Raw genomic sequence first — 15,450 nt, forward strand, 5'->3', positions numbered from 1 at the left:
TCACAAATCTAACTAATTGGCTGTGTCGGCTGGTGGCGGATTTCACGACACATTTATAGTTACGCGATCTAACCCTCCCAAAAAAGCATTTATGAACAGCAACAGTTTGATCGCTACGGCACTTTCCTGCTCTCGATATATATTTTTTCGTATTAATCTTATTCGGGGAAAACTTTTTTGCAAACACCTTCAACCGGCATGCTCAGTTCACGTATCCCTCTCCATGACTCCGGACTCTTCCCTAGCAGTCCCCCCACCAACCCCTCTTCACGCAACGCGTAAGATGATGGCCTCTTCCCAGACCTGCTGCAACCGCTCCCCGTTCCCGCTGCAGCTGCGTTGATCTTACGCAACCGCGCCAGCATCTGTCCTGCCACCTTCTCTACCCCCCCCCGGCAATTTTGGCAGCGACGTCGCCCCACGCCTGCACGCGCCTTGTACCCAGTCGCAGCTGTTTCACGGCTGCGTCGAGCTCTGCCCATGAACGTTACGTCTCTCTCCATCCCCGCGGTGTGTTCACCACCTGTTGCGCATTGCCTGCCCCCTGCTGTGTGTGCAAGGCACGTCTATTCACGGTCGCCTTCCGATGAAATCTAAAATATGAAAAGACAGCGTTGCTTTACTTGTTATTTATTTATATACCACTTCCCCTTTTCTTGTGATATTCGCTGCGCGCGGATTGCACTTTATTTCGCGCGCGGTTGCAATTTACTTTGCCGTGGAAGAGAATCGGAATGATTGTTTATACTGCAGGAGGAATCCGATGAGCTATAAAACCTCTTGTTCACAGATGTCCAGCAGGCGCACGGGCTCAGAACGGTACAACAACAAACAATACAGAAACAAAGTATATAGAAAAGATAAACAAATCACTGAAAAATATACATACAAATAGAAGTAAACAGTTTTTTTTATCTTACCAGGTAAAGCCCACCGGGCTATTAGCTTATTTTCAAAAGTCACCTGGCCTCAAATGATAGCTCGATCAAGTGGCTTGTCGCATGGATATTTATATCAGCCAAGTAAAATATGATCGGCGTTAGCACCTGCGGTCGTGACGCGTTTCTTTTCACATCCCTCTTGTTCTACGCTGCTCCGTTCCCGTCCGGCTGTGACGCTCACCGATGTCCACCGTATCGAGAGGCGACATTGCCACGTCAAATAGAAGGTCCATCCTCTTTGGTTCTTTCAGTAAAGTCACGTCGGTAGGGGGTAGTGTTAGGGGTTGGGGTAGTGATAGGGGTAGTGATAGTGGTAGTGATAGGTGTAGTGATAGTGATAGGGGCTGGGGTAGTGATAGGGGTAGTGATAGGGGTACTGATAGTGGTAGTGATAGGGGTAGTGATAGTGGTAGTGATAGGGGTAGTGATAAGGGGTAGAGTAGTGATAGTGATAGGGGCTGGGGTAGTGATTGGGGCTGGGGTAGTGATAGAGATTGGGCTAGGCCTGGTCGTAGCTGGAGGTGGGGCCAGGGAGTAGCAGTAGAAGCATGACGGGCTACGGGAAGAGACTTGGGTTGTGTTAAGGGGGGAACACGATTAATTTTCTTTTTCTACCTACGTGACTTTTCCGCAAGAACCAAAGAGTATGGATGCCTGCAGTCACGAAAACTTCAAATCAAGATTGAAGGTCCATCGATCGATTTGACTGCGCGGCCCCGGTGCCTCTGTACCGCCGTCCCAGCCGCAGTCATGTTTACATCTTTCCCCCGCAGCGGAAAGCCGCCGTGCTTGCGGACTCAGGGGCTGCTGCCCCCTCGCCTCCCAGGATCTGCTGCTGCTGCTGCACCGTTGGTGGCCGCACGCTTTGTCCACGACTGGTGAGTTTGTTAAACTGATTTTTGCGTCGTTTGTTGGCTGCATACGGTGCGAAAGAAGTTCAACATACATTACATACACTACGCCCCATCACCACCTCCTGGAACCTCCCCCCCAACAGGCAAATCCATCCCACCCTTCGCTCTTTCACTCTGCTTCAAGCCTCTCCTACAAACTTTTTTAATTCCGTGCCGTCGATCCTCCTTCATCGCTTCTTTTCGCTCCTTCACTCTCATTTCCTCCTTCGTTTCCCGGCGGTCCGAAACATCTTCGACAGCATACGCATTGTCAAACATACGTATGTTGTTGTTTTGTACGTTTAACTTCTATCGCACCGTACGTAGCCAACCGTGCGGGCGGAAGAACACCAAACTGGACACAACCTCTGTGCATCCGATTCGTCTTTCCGCTGAAAGGTTCATCAGAGCCTCTTCCCTCCCCCAGCGTCTCTTTTTCTTCCGAGCGCCGATAATCGATTTCCCTCCCTCCATTCAATAGACACGTCAACTCTTAGAATTTACAACTTCGATAAGTGCTGCTTGTTTGTCGCCGGCCACTTAACCCCTTTTCCGTTTCGAGACAACTGCAAGTTGCAGGGGGGGGGGGGGGTCCCGTTCACCGCTGAATCTCGGGACGCGCGCGAGCGAGTTCAGCGTTAATTTTATTTAGCGAGGCATAGCACCGCTGTTGTTGCTAAAGATATTGTCACTCGCCACAGAGAACCGTAGCGACACGACCGCACTCGACAATAGCTCGAGCCAAACTGTGCCACGCGCCCTCCTGCATGGCCTTGTGGGAGCCTCGGTACAGATAAGGTCATTTTATTTCTTGTTCCGAAGAAAACTGATGACATATACGCTCGGGAAAGGGTTAACCTTTTGGGCCTTTAGGCCTGCGCTGGGCAACTAGGCTACAGGGCTAGACCACTACCGCACGTGGGCCAGTCTGACCATTTGTCCCTGCTTTTGATCCCTGCATACGCCCCCATCAAGAAAACGGCTCCTACCATCACAAAAACTGTCGCCATCTGGCCTGAGGGTGCCACCCAGCAGCTGCAGGACTGCTTTGATAGGACCGACTGGGGGGTCTTCGAACATCAGGACCTGGAGGTGTTCACATATAGTGTATTGTGCTACATTAAAAACTGCATAGACACTGTCACTGTGGACAAACGCGTTCGGGTTTACCCCAACCAGAAGCCCTGGATGACCCGGGAGGTCCAGCAACTGCTGAAGGAGAGGAATATCGCCTTCAACTCCGGAGACAAAGCTCCCTACAGTACAGCCCGAGCTAACCTGAAGAGAGGCATCCGCAAGGCCAAAGCAGACTACAGGAGGAGGATTGAGGAACGCCTGGACAGTCACGACAGCAGGCAGGTGTGGCAGGGAGTCCAGCACCTCACCAACTACAGGGCCAACCGCGGAGCTGCTGATGGTGACAACGCTCTGGCAGAGGAATTGAACCTCTTCTTTACCCGCTTTGAGGTGACACCACAAGGGACAGCATCACCAAACCTCACGGTCCACAGCAGCTTAAACCTCACAGTGGAGGAGCATGAGGTGAGGCGCACGCTGCGGGCCGTCAACCCGAGGAAGGCTGCGGGACCTGATGGCGTCCCGGGACGTGTGCTGAGGGACTGTGCTGACGAGCTGGCTGGAGTCTTCACAAGGATTTTCAACCTGTCTCTGGAACAGTCCACCGTACCAACCTGCCTAAAGTCCTCCACCATAGTCCCGCTGCCCAAAAAAACCCACATTTGCAGCTACAACGACTACCGACCAGTAGCACTCACGCCAGTGGTGATGAAGTGCTTTGAAAAACTGGTCCGGAGTCACATCATAGGAAGCTTGCCCCGAAACCTTGACCCCCACCAGTTTGCCTACAGAGCGAACCGATCCACGGAGGACGCCGTGGCCACAGCACTACATGCTGCACTGTCACACCTGGAGCAGCAGGGGAGCTATGTGCGGATGCTCTTCGTGGATTACAGTTCCGCGTTCAACACCATCCTCCCACACAAACTGGTGGAAAAACTGGGCGACCTGGGGATTCCACATTCCACCTGCATGTGGATATATAGTTTCCTCTCGGGCCGCAGACAGAGGGTCAGAGTGGGCCGTCATACATCCACAGCCCTGAGCCTCAGTACCGGCTCCCCCCAGGGCTGTGTACTGAGCCCCCTGCTCTACTCCCTCTACACACATGACTGTGCCGCCGTCCACCATAGCAACACCATTGTGAAGTTTGCTGATGACACCACAGTTGTGGGGCTCATCTCTGGGGGGGATGAGTCTGCCTACAGGGACGATGTGGAGCGGCTGACAGCATACTGCAGGGGCAACAACCTGCTCCATAACACCGCAAAGACCAAGGAGCTCATAATAGACTACAGGAGAAAGAAAACGGACACTCCACCACTAATCATCAGCGGGGACTGTGTGGAGAGGGTGGCAGACTTCTGCTTCCTGGGAGTCCACATTGGGGAGGGCCTGACCTGGAGCGCCAACAGCACTGAGCTTCTGAAAAAGGCCCAGCAGAGACTTTACTTCCTGAGAATTCTCAGGAATAATAACATCACACAGAAACTGCTGGTGTCCTTCTACCGAGCCTCCATCGAGAGCATTCTTACATACTGCATCTGTGTATGGTACACCAGCTGCACAGTGGCTCAGAGGAAAGCGCTCCAGATGGGTCATCAACACAGCCCAAAAGATCGCCGGCTGCCATCTCCCCACACTGGAAGAACTACACAGTTCACGTTGCATCAAAAAAGCACAGAACATTATAAAGGACTCTTCTCACCCTGGACACTCACTGTTTGAGCTGTTGCCATCAGGCAGACGATTCAGATCAGTCAAAACAAGGACAAACAGATTCAAACAGAGCTTTTATCCTACAGCGATCACCACACTCAATAATGCTAATTAATTATTAAGTAATAGCGTTTACAATTGACTGTGAAATAGAGATGTGCAATGACAAAATGTAACCTTATGTGGGTATGTGGGTATACTTGGGCTGTTTTTATATATAGTATAAATTGATTATCTTTCATTTAATTTTATTTTTATTTTCATGTTTTATTTAATTTAAATTTATGAATGAGGCCCTGACTGGTGAGCATTTTAAATTTCGTTGTACTGGTGACAATGACAATAAACGATCTATCTATCTGTTGGGCCCTCACTGAGCCAACGGGGCCACTGCGTGCAAAACGCGCGCTCACCTGTCAATGTTTCCATCGGGGGGCACGTGATGGATGCGGAGCCCCTGGTGCCGTAGACCGTCGATCACCGAGCCGTTTCCCAGAAAGTGTCCTGCGTGCCAACACACCGTCGCCATCGCATCAGCACGTGGGCATCGCGTCGTCGGCAGCGGACGCGTCCCTTCCTTCGGTGGAAATATTCGGCCCGGATAATCCCTCGATATGGAACAGCTCGTTGGCTAGAGTGCCCAGGGATTGGCAATGACTTACAAATGTATCATCATCATCAGCATCGTTATCATCCAACAGCAGCAGCAGCATAATCGGCATCGCTGAAATGTACGACTATCATCATCGTTTTGGGGCGGCGGTGTGGCCCGGTGGTAGCGCGTTCGCTGCTTGTCGCGTAAAGAGGTTCGCGGTTTGAATCCAGCGTCTCTCCCTGATTAATACTGCGGGCGAATATTAACCGAGAAATTCCGAGAAATTGTATCGGGTGGTGGCGGGTTGAACGACAAATGTATATATTTACGCGATCTAACCCAAAAAAAAACTATATTGTGTACGCCTTATGCTGGGTGTGTGTGTGTATCTTTGTGTGTATCTGGCGTCTGTATGTGGCGCTGTATGCTGGGTGTGTGCGGGCGTGCGTAACACACGCGCGCGTATCCAGCACCTGCTCCGAACGCGAAAAAGAAGCTCCTGTCGGGATGGCGGACGAGCAGCGAGTGGACGCGCCGGGCCATGCGCGCGTTCCGCTTGTCGACGAGCTCCGTGCGGAAATACTTCTCCAGCTCCCACATGAGGGCCTGGCCGGCCATGCCCTCCGTGCCGACGGCCCTCTGCCAGCCTTGCCCGGCCCCCTGGGAATGTTTAAAGCGCACCGGTCGACGTTGCACGTGGTGTGTGTGTGCGTGTTAAGCACGCGCGTGTGTGTGCGCGTGTGTGTGTATGCGTGCGGTGAACCTGCCGACCCGAGTTAAATTCGCGCTCGCGGCCTGGGCCCTGGGCCTCCCTTAGGTCGACTCAGCCTTAAAATAGTACGTGGTGTGAAAAAAACGTCGCCACTGGGGAGACAAAGGCGGCCGGGCGTGGTGCTGGCCACTCACCCCCTCGTGTGCCGTGCCAGCCTTCATAGGTGTTCGCTAATAGTACTTTCCCTAACGGTCTGATAAGGCTATACGGGGGATCTTTGTCTTTGCGGTCTGTGCAAGGAACTTAGGATACATGTGCGTCTCCTTAAGGCAACACCTGCGTCAGCTTGAGAAACTAATGCTGGCGGATCCGTCCTGTGTTTAACCAGGCCCAGACTTTGTTGTGAAGCCCAAACGTAATCCACACAACAGAGTCCCACCAGTGGGCTCCGTCGGCAGGCGAGGGAGGATGTGTCGGCTGGATCGTGTAGCCCGCGTTTCCCCGCGACCGCATTCCCGAAACAGCTTCCTTATTGGCCTCACGGCGAGGGCTAAACAGGTGTCAGCGCTGGCTGCGAGAATCGATGGGTCACCGTGGTGTAGGAGGCCTGAGAGCCGAGTGGACACGGAGATGAATGGTATCTGTGGTGTTTCAGGATCAGCTTCTTTTGAGGTAGTTGGGGGTGCATGCTTTTAAGATCGCAGTTTTGTTTTTAAGAGCTTAAAATTCTCAAATCCTCATCCTATCATTACCTCGCCGACACATCCTTGCCTACCAGAGGAACCCGCTGACGCAGCTATGTTCGAATGTTTTCTTCAAGGAACTATGAGCTCCTCGCACAGTACAGACCCGTTAAACCCAGGATGGACCGTACCGGAGGTGGGGCATGGCCTGAATAATTGGAGCCAGCGGAGATGATTGCATCGGGGGCCCGTGGCTTTGCAAGCGTCGGCAAGAGGGAGGTAAGATGCCAGGGGGCTCCGTGTGGAGCGGCAAGCAAGGCAGCTTGGGCACGGCGTTTCCACAGACGATGATGAAGCCGGCCAAGCGGTTAAACCAGAGCTGATCATGAGCCTTTACCGCCCCGGTCGAGAAAATCCTACATCCGCTGCACATTAATTGAAAGCTACGAGGGTGAATGTTTTTGGTGACATTACACACCCAGTGGCATGTATAATGCAGCCGTGGGGACCGATGGTAAGGCCTCAGCCTCTCTATGACGAAGGATTGAGAGCAAGGACCTCTAACTCCGTTGTAAGATCAGCAGCAGTCGACAGGGTATGAAGACACGTGGGGTGGTTGAGCAGCACAGAGCCATGGCTGGTGTCCGCCGAGAAAACCAAATCAGCGTCCTGTTGTATCTGAACGAGCATGTGTGAAAGCCGGCATGGCACACGAGGTCGGGGCAGAGTGGCTATCAACCCAGTGCTGATGTTCACACACTGGAGTATACACACTAGGCACACGTTTGAGGCCGTGTCAACCCAAGGGAAGCCCCACGACCAGTTCGAATATTCATCGCCGACGTTGGCCGTGAACGGGAATCGAACTCGGCTGGCCGGGTTCCTTCGCGAAGCTCAGCTGACCGCTGCCCCGCGAAGACTCGACAAAAGGCAACGATCTCCCGTGCAGCCTTCATCACAGTGTCGGGACGAGTGCGGTTCAGCGAGGCGTGCGCGCGCGCGCTGCAGCTCACCTCCGGCCTCAGGATGAGCGACGCGAGATCCCCGCAGTTGTACTGCAGGATGAGCTCCTCGGTGGGCGTCGAGCGCTCGGGGGCAGTGCCGGCGCGGAGGCGCTCGAGGCGCGTCAGCGTCTCCTCCAGCGCCGCCACCACCTGCGGCGACAGTGCGACGGGACGGCAGCTTTCGGGTGCAGGTGGTGCTACTGCACCCTGGGCCCCATGGGGGCACGTGGGGCACGTGGGTTTTGCAAGAGGCAGACTGCAGACGTGGGGCGGGCCGGGGTGGTGGACGGGGGGTGGGACCCATTTAATTAGTGCGCCACGGTGGCGAGATGTTAACTACCTCGCCTGGTATACAGGAGGTCGTGGGCTCGAACCCGACCCTGACGCCTACTGCTGTATATTTGGAGTTTGTATGTCTCTCTCCCCGTGTGACGCGTACATTTTTCTCCGGATCCTTTAGTTTTCCCCTCTACATTCGGTATTTAGCTGCTGCTATACATTTCCACGTGACGATAAGCCTCTTGGTTGAGCTATGATTTGTGTGAGCCAGGTCGCTTCTGAAAAAGAGCCATATAGCTCAGAGGGCCATACCTGGCAAGATAATAATAAAAAAGTTTATACGTTTTTTTAATTATTCGTAGCACCAGGGCCCTTCACTCTACGCCACTGGCATCTACCTGAGTTGTTGGTGCCTCGATGCGTGTCTATGGGGATGGTGTCAGTCGAGTGTGAAGGCTGTGCAACTGCCCTGGGTTCTGGGTGCTCAGGAGTCAGACTGTGCAGAGAGGAGGTGGGGGGGGGGGGCTTAGGTGGGGGCACCCATATAATTCCTTGCACGGGGGGGGGGGGGGGAGTGCAATGCCATGGGGACACGGAGGCTCGCGCGCAGGGCAGTGGCTGCCCACCGGGCCTCGTTTCACGGCGACTCCGAAGCTGATAGCGCCGGGCAACGGCGGGTGACTTCGTTTCGCTCAGAATGAGTCGACTGCTGTGTAAGGGAAGAATGGCGAGACGTCTCCCAGAGAGCAGATGGCTACAACTTGCAACGGGAGATCCGGTGACCTCCTCCGCCCCCTCCCCCCCCGTATTTTTTCGCTGAATCTAGGGGCCCCATTGAGCTTCCTGGAAGCCAAAGATGTTTGCTTTATTCTGCTCACGCCCAGTGCCATCCCTGACTTGGGGACAAGGAAACGGATTTGGCGTTGTAAATTAAAGCATTGGATGGTGACCAAAACATGATGATGATGATGATGACTAAACTATACACTTCTTTTTTATTCTATCAGGTAAGGCCCACTGACTGTATAGCTCTTTTTCAGAAGCGGCCTGCCTAACACAAATGATGGCTCGGCGAAGTGGCTTATCGTGTGGACATTTAAAGCAGACAAATAATCTAAACGCGTAATGTTGATTCTAAATCTTCTTGGTTCTTTCGGTAAAGTCACGTAGAAGGGAAATAATAAAATAATACAAATTAAACAAATAAAATACAATTCTCACTGACGTTTCGGCCACAACGCAAGCAGCCGTCCTCAGGTGAAGAACAGGTCTGTCGGAAAGACAGCGTCTGAATGAACACCACCAAGCTTGGCAGCGTATATTTAAGCTGGGTTAGAAGAGGAAGGGCGCCTTGACAAAGGAATTTGATTCTAAATGTGGAGGGAAAAACTGGAGGACCCGGAGAAAAATCCACGCGACCGCGGAGAGAGAGACACGCAAACTTCAAATATACAGCAGGCGTCAGGGTCGGGATCGAACCCACGGCCTGCATACCAGGCGAGGTAGTTAACATCTTGCCACGGTGGCGAGATGTTAACTACTAACGATGACAATAGGTACATGGGCCACATACTACTACACACATGGGGATTTTAGGACACGTGGACACGGGAAGACGGAGATCCTGGGGACATGGGGATAGAGAGATCTGACAATATGGGGACGTGGAGATGATACGGGGACATGAGTACACCAGGCACACAAGTGGCTTGTGAAGGAGGCGCAGATGTCCCCACTGGACATCTGTGAAAAAGAACTTCATAGCTCATCGAATTCCTCCAGTATATGAACTCAAATTATTCTGATTGCGGGATATGGGTTATGATTAAGAGTAGGACACATACCCTCTAGAGCGTCCAGTGGTGTGAGCAGTTGCAGGTCTGCGCCTTTACCTAATTTATTAAAGGTAACAATTGCAACCCCCCCCCACACGCCCCGCCACTGGAAGTTAAAGCTGGGTGCAACTACATATGGACAGCGGACATCACACACAAAGTTGCTCGCTAAAAATGACCCTCAATCCCACGCTGATCTCGTCAAGGAGCATGAACCTACCATCACGTGAACTCCGTGCATCCATCGCAGCGGAGCGGTGGCTTCTGGCTTCTGGCCGTCGAGCAAAGACGGAGGTCACCGCATCGCGCGGCGCTTTCAGAAGCGATTCTCCGGCCGTCTGGAACGCTCTTGTTAGGAAGCCACCGATGTTAGGAAGCCACTGGAGCTATGCACTTCTAAATCATCTCGATTGAAAACAATTTTTTAGAACATCTTTTGTGTTTAGTTTGTTGTCTTTCCCCCGCACCTCTGATTCGCGCGGTCGCCTACGTACGGTGCGAAAGAAGTTCAACACGCACACATACAGGGGCATAGGCAAAGAGACGTCATGAGACTCGACCTCATAAAAAAACACGTTTGCTATTATTGACAATCACAAATCGCAGGCCTTTGTCAATCCACTGCTGGATAAAGACCTCATCAAGATGTGTCGGTCACGGGGGTTGTTAGACCATACTTCACCGCGTTTGTCATTAACAGGGGAGCGCCCAGGACCGGGTCCTGGATATCAGTCTTCGCTGGTGTGAACCGATGCCGGGAATCAAACTCAGATGGCCGTGTTCACAAGGCATTGGGGTAACCACGATGCCACCCGTTGCGCACCCAAATTCCTTACCAATATTTGCAACTCATAACAAAGACAATTGTCCCCCGATTAGCCTCAACGTACTGTTGGGGCAAGTGCTGTTAGCGAGTAGCAGCACCTATGAAGGCCGACACGGCACACGAGGGCGTGGGTGGTCAGAATCAAACCCCGGCCGCCTTTGTCTCCCCGATGTTTACACACCGCACCCGAGTGCCAGGAGATCACCAACGCTAACACGAGGGGCCACCACTCAATCATCTGCTATACAGGTAGCTAGGCAACCTACTTGCTGTGCAGCCATCTACAATGTAGCCACCTCGAAGGCCTAAAAGTTGAGAGTTTCACTCGCTCAATAATCTCTGCAGTGATCCACGAACCCCGGATCACTGCTATAGCAAGATGCTCGAGGAGAATGCGACATGCATCCTGTGAAAAGCTTGTGTGTGCAAGCTATCAACGCAGCTTTCAAATGAGCACCAGGTACTGCTCATTTAAGGCTGAGTAGACCTCGGGGAAGCCCTGGGCCGTTTCAGATAACCTTCACTGGAGTTGGGCCCCTGAGCGGGAACTAAACTCGAGTGTCCGGGTTCGTAGCGCAGCGCGCTAACCGCTGCGTCCACCGCTCCCCACACAACAACTCAGACACCGACCCCGTTACAAGCACGTCTGGGTTCCATTCCCCGTATGCGGAAACTCAAAACACGTTATCGCCGTTGTTAGTTTAAGCACCCGCGTCCACTCGACGGAACAAATTGTCCGGCACATGTCACGCGCGCACGAAAAAAAAAAAGGTGCCTTTAATCATCCGGCACGGCGCGCGGAGGGGAAGGGGCCCTCTCGCGTCCGCCGTGATCGGCGCCACGTGGCGCGCGCACGGCGCGGCGAACGCGCGCGCACGAAAGAGTAACACGTGGGGGGGGGGGGGGCGGGCGGGCAGGGGGGCCCCACGCAGGAATGCGATGGGTCTCTGTGATCCTCGCGCGCGCGCGCACCGCCCCGCGCGTCTGGCTCGCGTTACCCAAACCGCTGCCGCTTTACCATCATGTCCACAATTTCAGTTGGGGGGGTGGGAGGGGGGGTGTTTCGATCGCGTAAATATAAATGCGTCGTCGGTGAAGCCGCCACCAACACCACCCGACACAGGCAACTAGCAAGGCTTGTCACGCAAACAGAAGATCCAGACTCGATAGTAGTACAGCAACACCGGTGTGTTGGAGAGCAAATCCACAACATTTACAATCTGAGCACGACGTTTCGCCACTAATCACAACCAGCTTCATCAAGCGACAGCCAGAATTGCGGAGAAATCCTCCCGCTTCGTTCCTGACATAGAGGGATAAACGTGATGTCGCTCACCTGTGAGATCCTCACGTGCGAAGGCCATAGCGGGCGGGGGGGGGGGGTAATGATGCATTTCAATTACAATGGGTATCTATTTCGATTTAAAGCTTTCGTGACTGCAGGGATTCATCTTTTTGGTTCTTTCGGTAAAGTCACGTAGAAGGGAAATAATAAAATAATAAAAATTAAACATAATAAAATAATTCTCACGACGTTTCGGCCACAACGCAAGCAGCCGCCCTCAGGTGAAGAACAGGTCTGTCGGAAAGACAGAGTCAGAGATTCAGACAGAGTCAGAGATTCAGACTCTGTCTTTCCGACAGACCTGTTCTTCACCTGAGGACGGCTGCTTGCGTTGTGGCCGAAACGTCGTGAGAATTATTTTATTATGTTTAATTTTTATTATTTTATTATTTCCCTTCTACGTGACTTTACCGAAAGAACCTAGAAAATGGGTATCCAGTTTCACACGTAGTAGGCTTTCACGACACATTTATATATTGACGCGATCTAACCCAAAACACCTCTATTATGGATGATATTGGTCGCGAAAGCCTACGTGCTAAACATTATACATATTCCCGGAATGTAAACATGTTTTTAAACTCAGATATTTAACGGGTTTTTTTTAGGTTGGGGACGACATTTAGATCTTACGGTTATTAGTAGGGTAGTTTCATCAGAGTAGGTTTACGTTAACTTCGTTTAAAAATAAAATCTCACGAAACATGAATTAATGTCCGAAACAAAAGGTATCATAAAACATTGTTATTATTGTCCCGACAAAAGTGCGTTCGCATCGCAGCCACCGCGGACGATCACCCGGAGGACCGACGTGGACCACTGCTGGACCAGGGACCGCGACAGCTGCCACTTTCCATTGCAGTGGTGGAGCCAGATCATTGCAGTAGTGGAATGGCTGCATCACTGCATGCTGCTGCTGCTGTGGTGATGATGTCCGTACGTTTAATTTATTTCGCACCGTACGCAACCAACAGCGCTAATTCGGAGGTGTAGGGGAAGGACAACAAACCACACACGCAAATTAATTCTAAAGAAATTAGTTTAAAATCTAGATATTAAAATTGCAAAGCTCCGGTAGCTTTTCAATATCGAAAGAAGCGTTCCAGACGGCCGCAGAGGCGCATCTGAAAGCGCGCGATGCAGCGGCCGCCTTTGTTCGATGGCCAGTCAGAAGCCGCCGTGAGGAAGACCGGACTTCGCGTGGTGGTTGATGCTCCCTGCCAAGATCAGCGAGGTATTGTGTGGTTCATGCCCCCTTCGTGTTTGTGAATCGCGCATTGGGTCGTCACGTGGTTCCACGGGGCTGTCCCGCGTGACCGCAATTGCCCGCTGACCGGTGGAGGTTCCCGTCTCCCATCTGTGCATCGTCAGCTGTCGGCATCTGCTGCTACTTGCCACGGTTCGTGTGCGGATGCGGTTTGAGGGTTGTGGCCCACAATTCAATTGCTAGATGAAGGTTCGCATTTGAAAAGTAAAATACTTCTTTGGGTAGCAATCGTCGCTCCTTCCTATGAACACTGAGCAGGACCCTCCTGAAAACAGTTGATACTAGGCAAGGCTTTCCTGGGTAAACAAGCATCATAATATAATAGTAGGTTTTTACCCTTTTAAACTGGTACAAAACTGACACCTTTATTCAAGGCATCATGTTTGCAATAACCACAACACAAGTAGTCAAAAAAGCAAACAAAAAGATGCAACTCTGATAATGATAATAATATGCACTGTCCTTGAAGTTGATTGGTCCACACCCGAGACGGCTTTCTTTAGAGCCTAGTCCCCATTGGTGTTGGACCAGATGACACCAGAAGGCGTACAACTCAAACACAGTGCAATATCAGAGTATTGAGAGCTCGGGGTAAGAATTTACACTATGAGATCTCTTTTTTTTTCATCATAATACTCATACGATCGACCATGCTCAATCCACTGCTGTAATGAAGATCTCCCCGAGCCACCGCTCACTATCATGCAGTGTAATAATCCGTGTAGCGCCTGCACTCAAATTGATGTCATTATTGCACCTCATAGTGGCACGTATTGCATACGCAGTACTGTCCACAAAATGCGTGTACAATTCTCATCGAGCATCTTGCCACAGCGGTCATGCAAGGGATCCTTGGGCAAGTGAGACTCTTAACTTTTAGGCCACTGAAGTGGTTAAATTTGAGATGGCTGTACAACAAGTAGGTTGCTTAGCTACCTGTACAACAGATTCCTGAGTAGTGTCCCCTCGTGTTGCGTTGACGATGTCCTGGCACTCCGTTTATTTCCAAAAGTTAATTAACTACCCAGCAAAGAATTGGCTAAACATCCTACGCAGGATCCTCCTAAAGAAGCGTCTTGAGACTCATCTACGAGCTAAGTGCATGTGTATTGTAATTAATATTATAATTTCTGCACGCACAAAAATATGTCTGTTAAGCCGTATAGACTGTCGGGGCAAATGCTGTTCGCGAGCACCTATTAGGGCCAGCATGGCACACGTGCGGGGTAGTGGGGCCAGCGCTACGCCCAGCCGCCTTTGTCCTTCCGAGTGCTAATTTTCACATTCCCTGCAGTTTGAGACAACCTAGGCGAGTCATGGAAAGGTACAAACGCGACTTGGCGTTTAAATGTAACCATGGCCCAGAATCAAACTCAGACAAATGGCATTGTAGCACAGGGTGCAAACAACAGCGCCCACCATTCCCTCCGTACACACGCACGGGAAAACATTCAGTGGACACCACTTCCTGTGATCCTATTGAACATTTTAATCCTCACCGAACCTCGAGATTGTTATTTGACAGATGGATCCCGCGCGCGAAGCGGCCGATATTTCGACCGAACACATTTTTTTTAACAGGCGCTTTGCTTGCCGGGGCAAATTTAGAATACCCGGAAAGAACCCTTAACTCAAGTACAAAGTGAGACACCGCGAACAAGGCACAGAGGGAGGGAATGAGGTGAGCGGGGCACGGGAGATGAGAGAGAGAGGAGAGAGCGGCGAGGAGGAAGACACGTGTGCGCCGCCACCCCCCACCCCCCAAAATTCAAAGCACATGCCAAGCCACAAATGCCCTCTGCCTCCCAATTGGCATGGCTTCCGAGCGGGCTGCGAGCACTTAGGGCGAGGCTGCTTGTGATTTGTGTTTGTGTTGGGTCAACGTGCGTCGCTGCGCGCCCGTGTCGCGACAAGCGGACAACAATCCCACAGCTCGATTGGAAACGCGTCCCCCCACTACCCCCCCTGACCGGGCCCACGGGGGCCAGACACGGCCCGGTAATTCGCTTCACCCTCAACGCGGTCACACGAGGCCAACCGCCACTTTGAAACGGCTCGCAAACGACGTGTCACAACACCCTTAGTAGAGGTCGCGTGAAAATATATAAATGTGTCGTTAAACCCGCCACCACCCGACACAGCCATTAGTAAGGTCTGTCACGTGAACAGAACGTAGCCAATTCGTTACGAGTACAGCACTAGTGTGTAGTGTAGTGTATAGTGTAGTGTATAGTTGTGTAGTGTATAGTAGTGTAGTGTATAGTGCAGTGTATA

The 15,450-nt window shown here is 51.9% G+C and overlaps 1 protein-coding gene across 1 annotated transcript in view; it reads right to left on the reverse strand.

The window, feature by feature from the left end:
* The window catches only part of LOC133351885 (metalloprotease TIKI1-like), a 42,282-nt gene that overhangs the window by 13,473 nt on the left and 13,359 nt on the right, over nucleotides 1-15,450 (reverse strand). The window contains exons 4-6 of the mRNA XM_061567462.1: nucleotides 7,634-7,774; nucleotides 5,699-5,885; nucleotides 5,044-5,134 (exon numbers count right to left, since the gene is read on the reverse strand). Of these exons, the coding sequence (XP_061423446.1) occupies nucleotides 5,044-5,134; nucleotides 5,699-5,885; nucleotides 7,634-7,774 (419 nt within the window). The remainder of the gene's footprint in view (nucleotides 1-5,043; nucleotides 5,135-5,698; nucleotides 5,886-7,633; nucleotides 7,775-15,450) is intronic.

Source organism: Lethenteron reissneri, chromosome 39, assembly GCF_015708825.2.
Source record: "Lethenteron reissneri isolate LAM-NWPU_2019-01 chromosome 39, ASM1570882v1, whole genome shotgun sequence".
Taxonomy (NCBI): Eukaryota; Metazoa; Chordata; class Hyperoartia; order Petromyzontiformes; family Petromyzontidae; genus Lethenteron; species Lethenteron reissneri.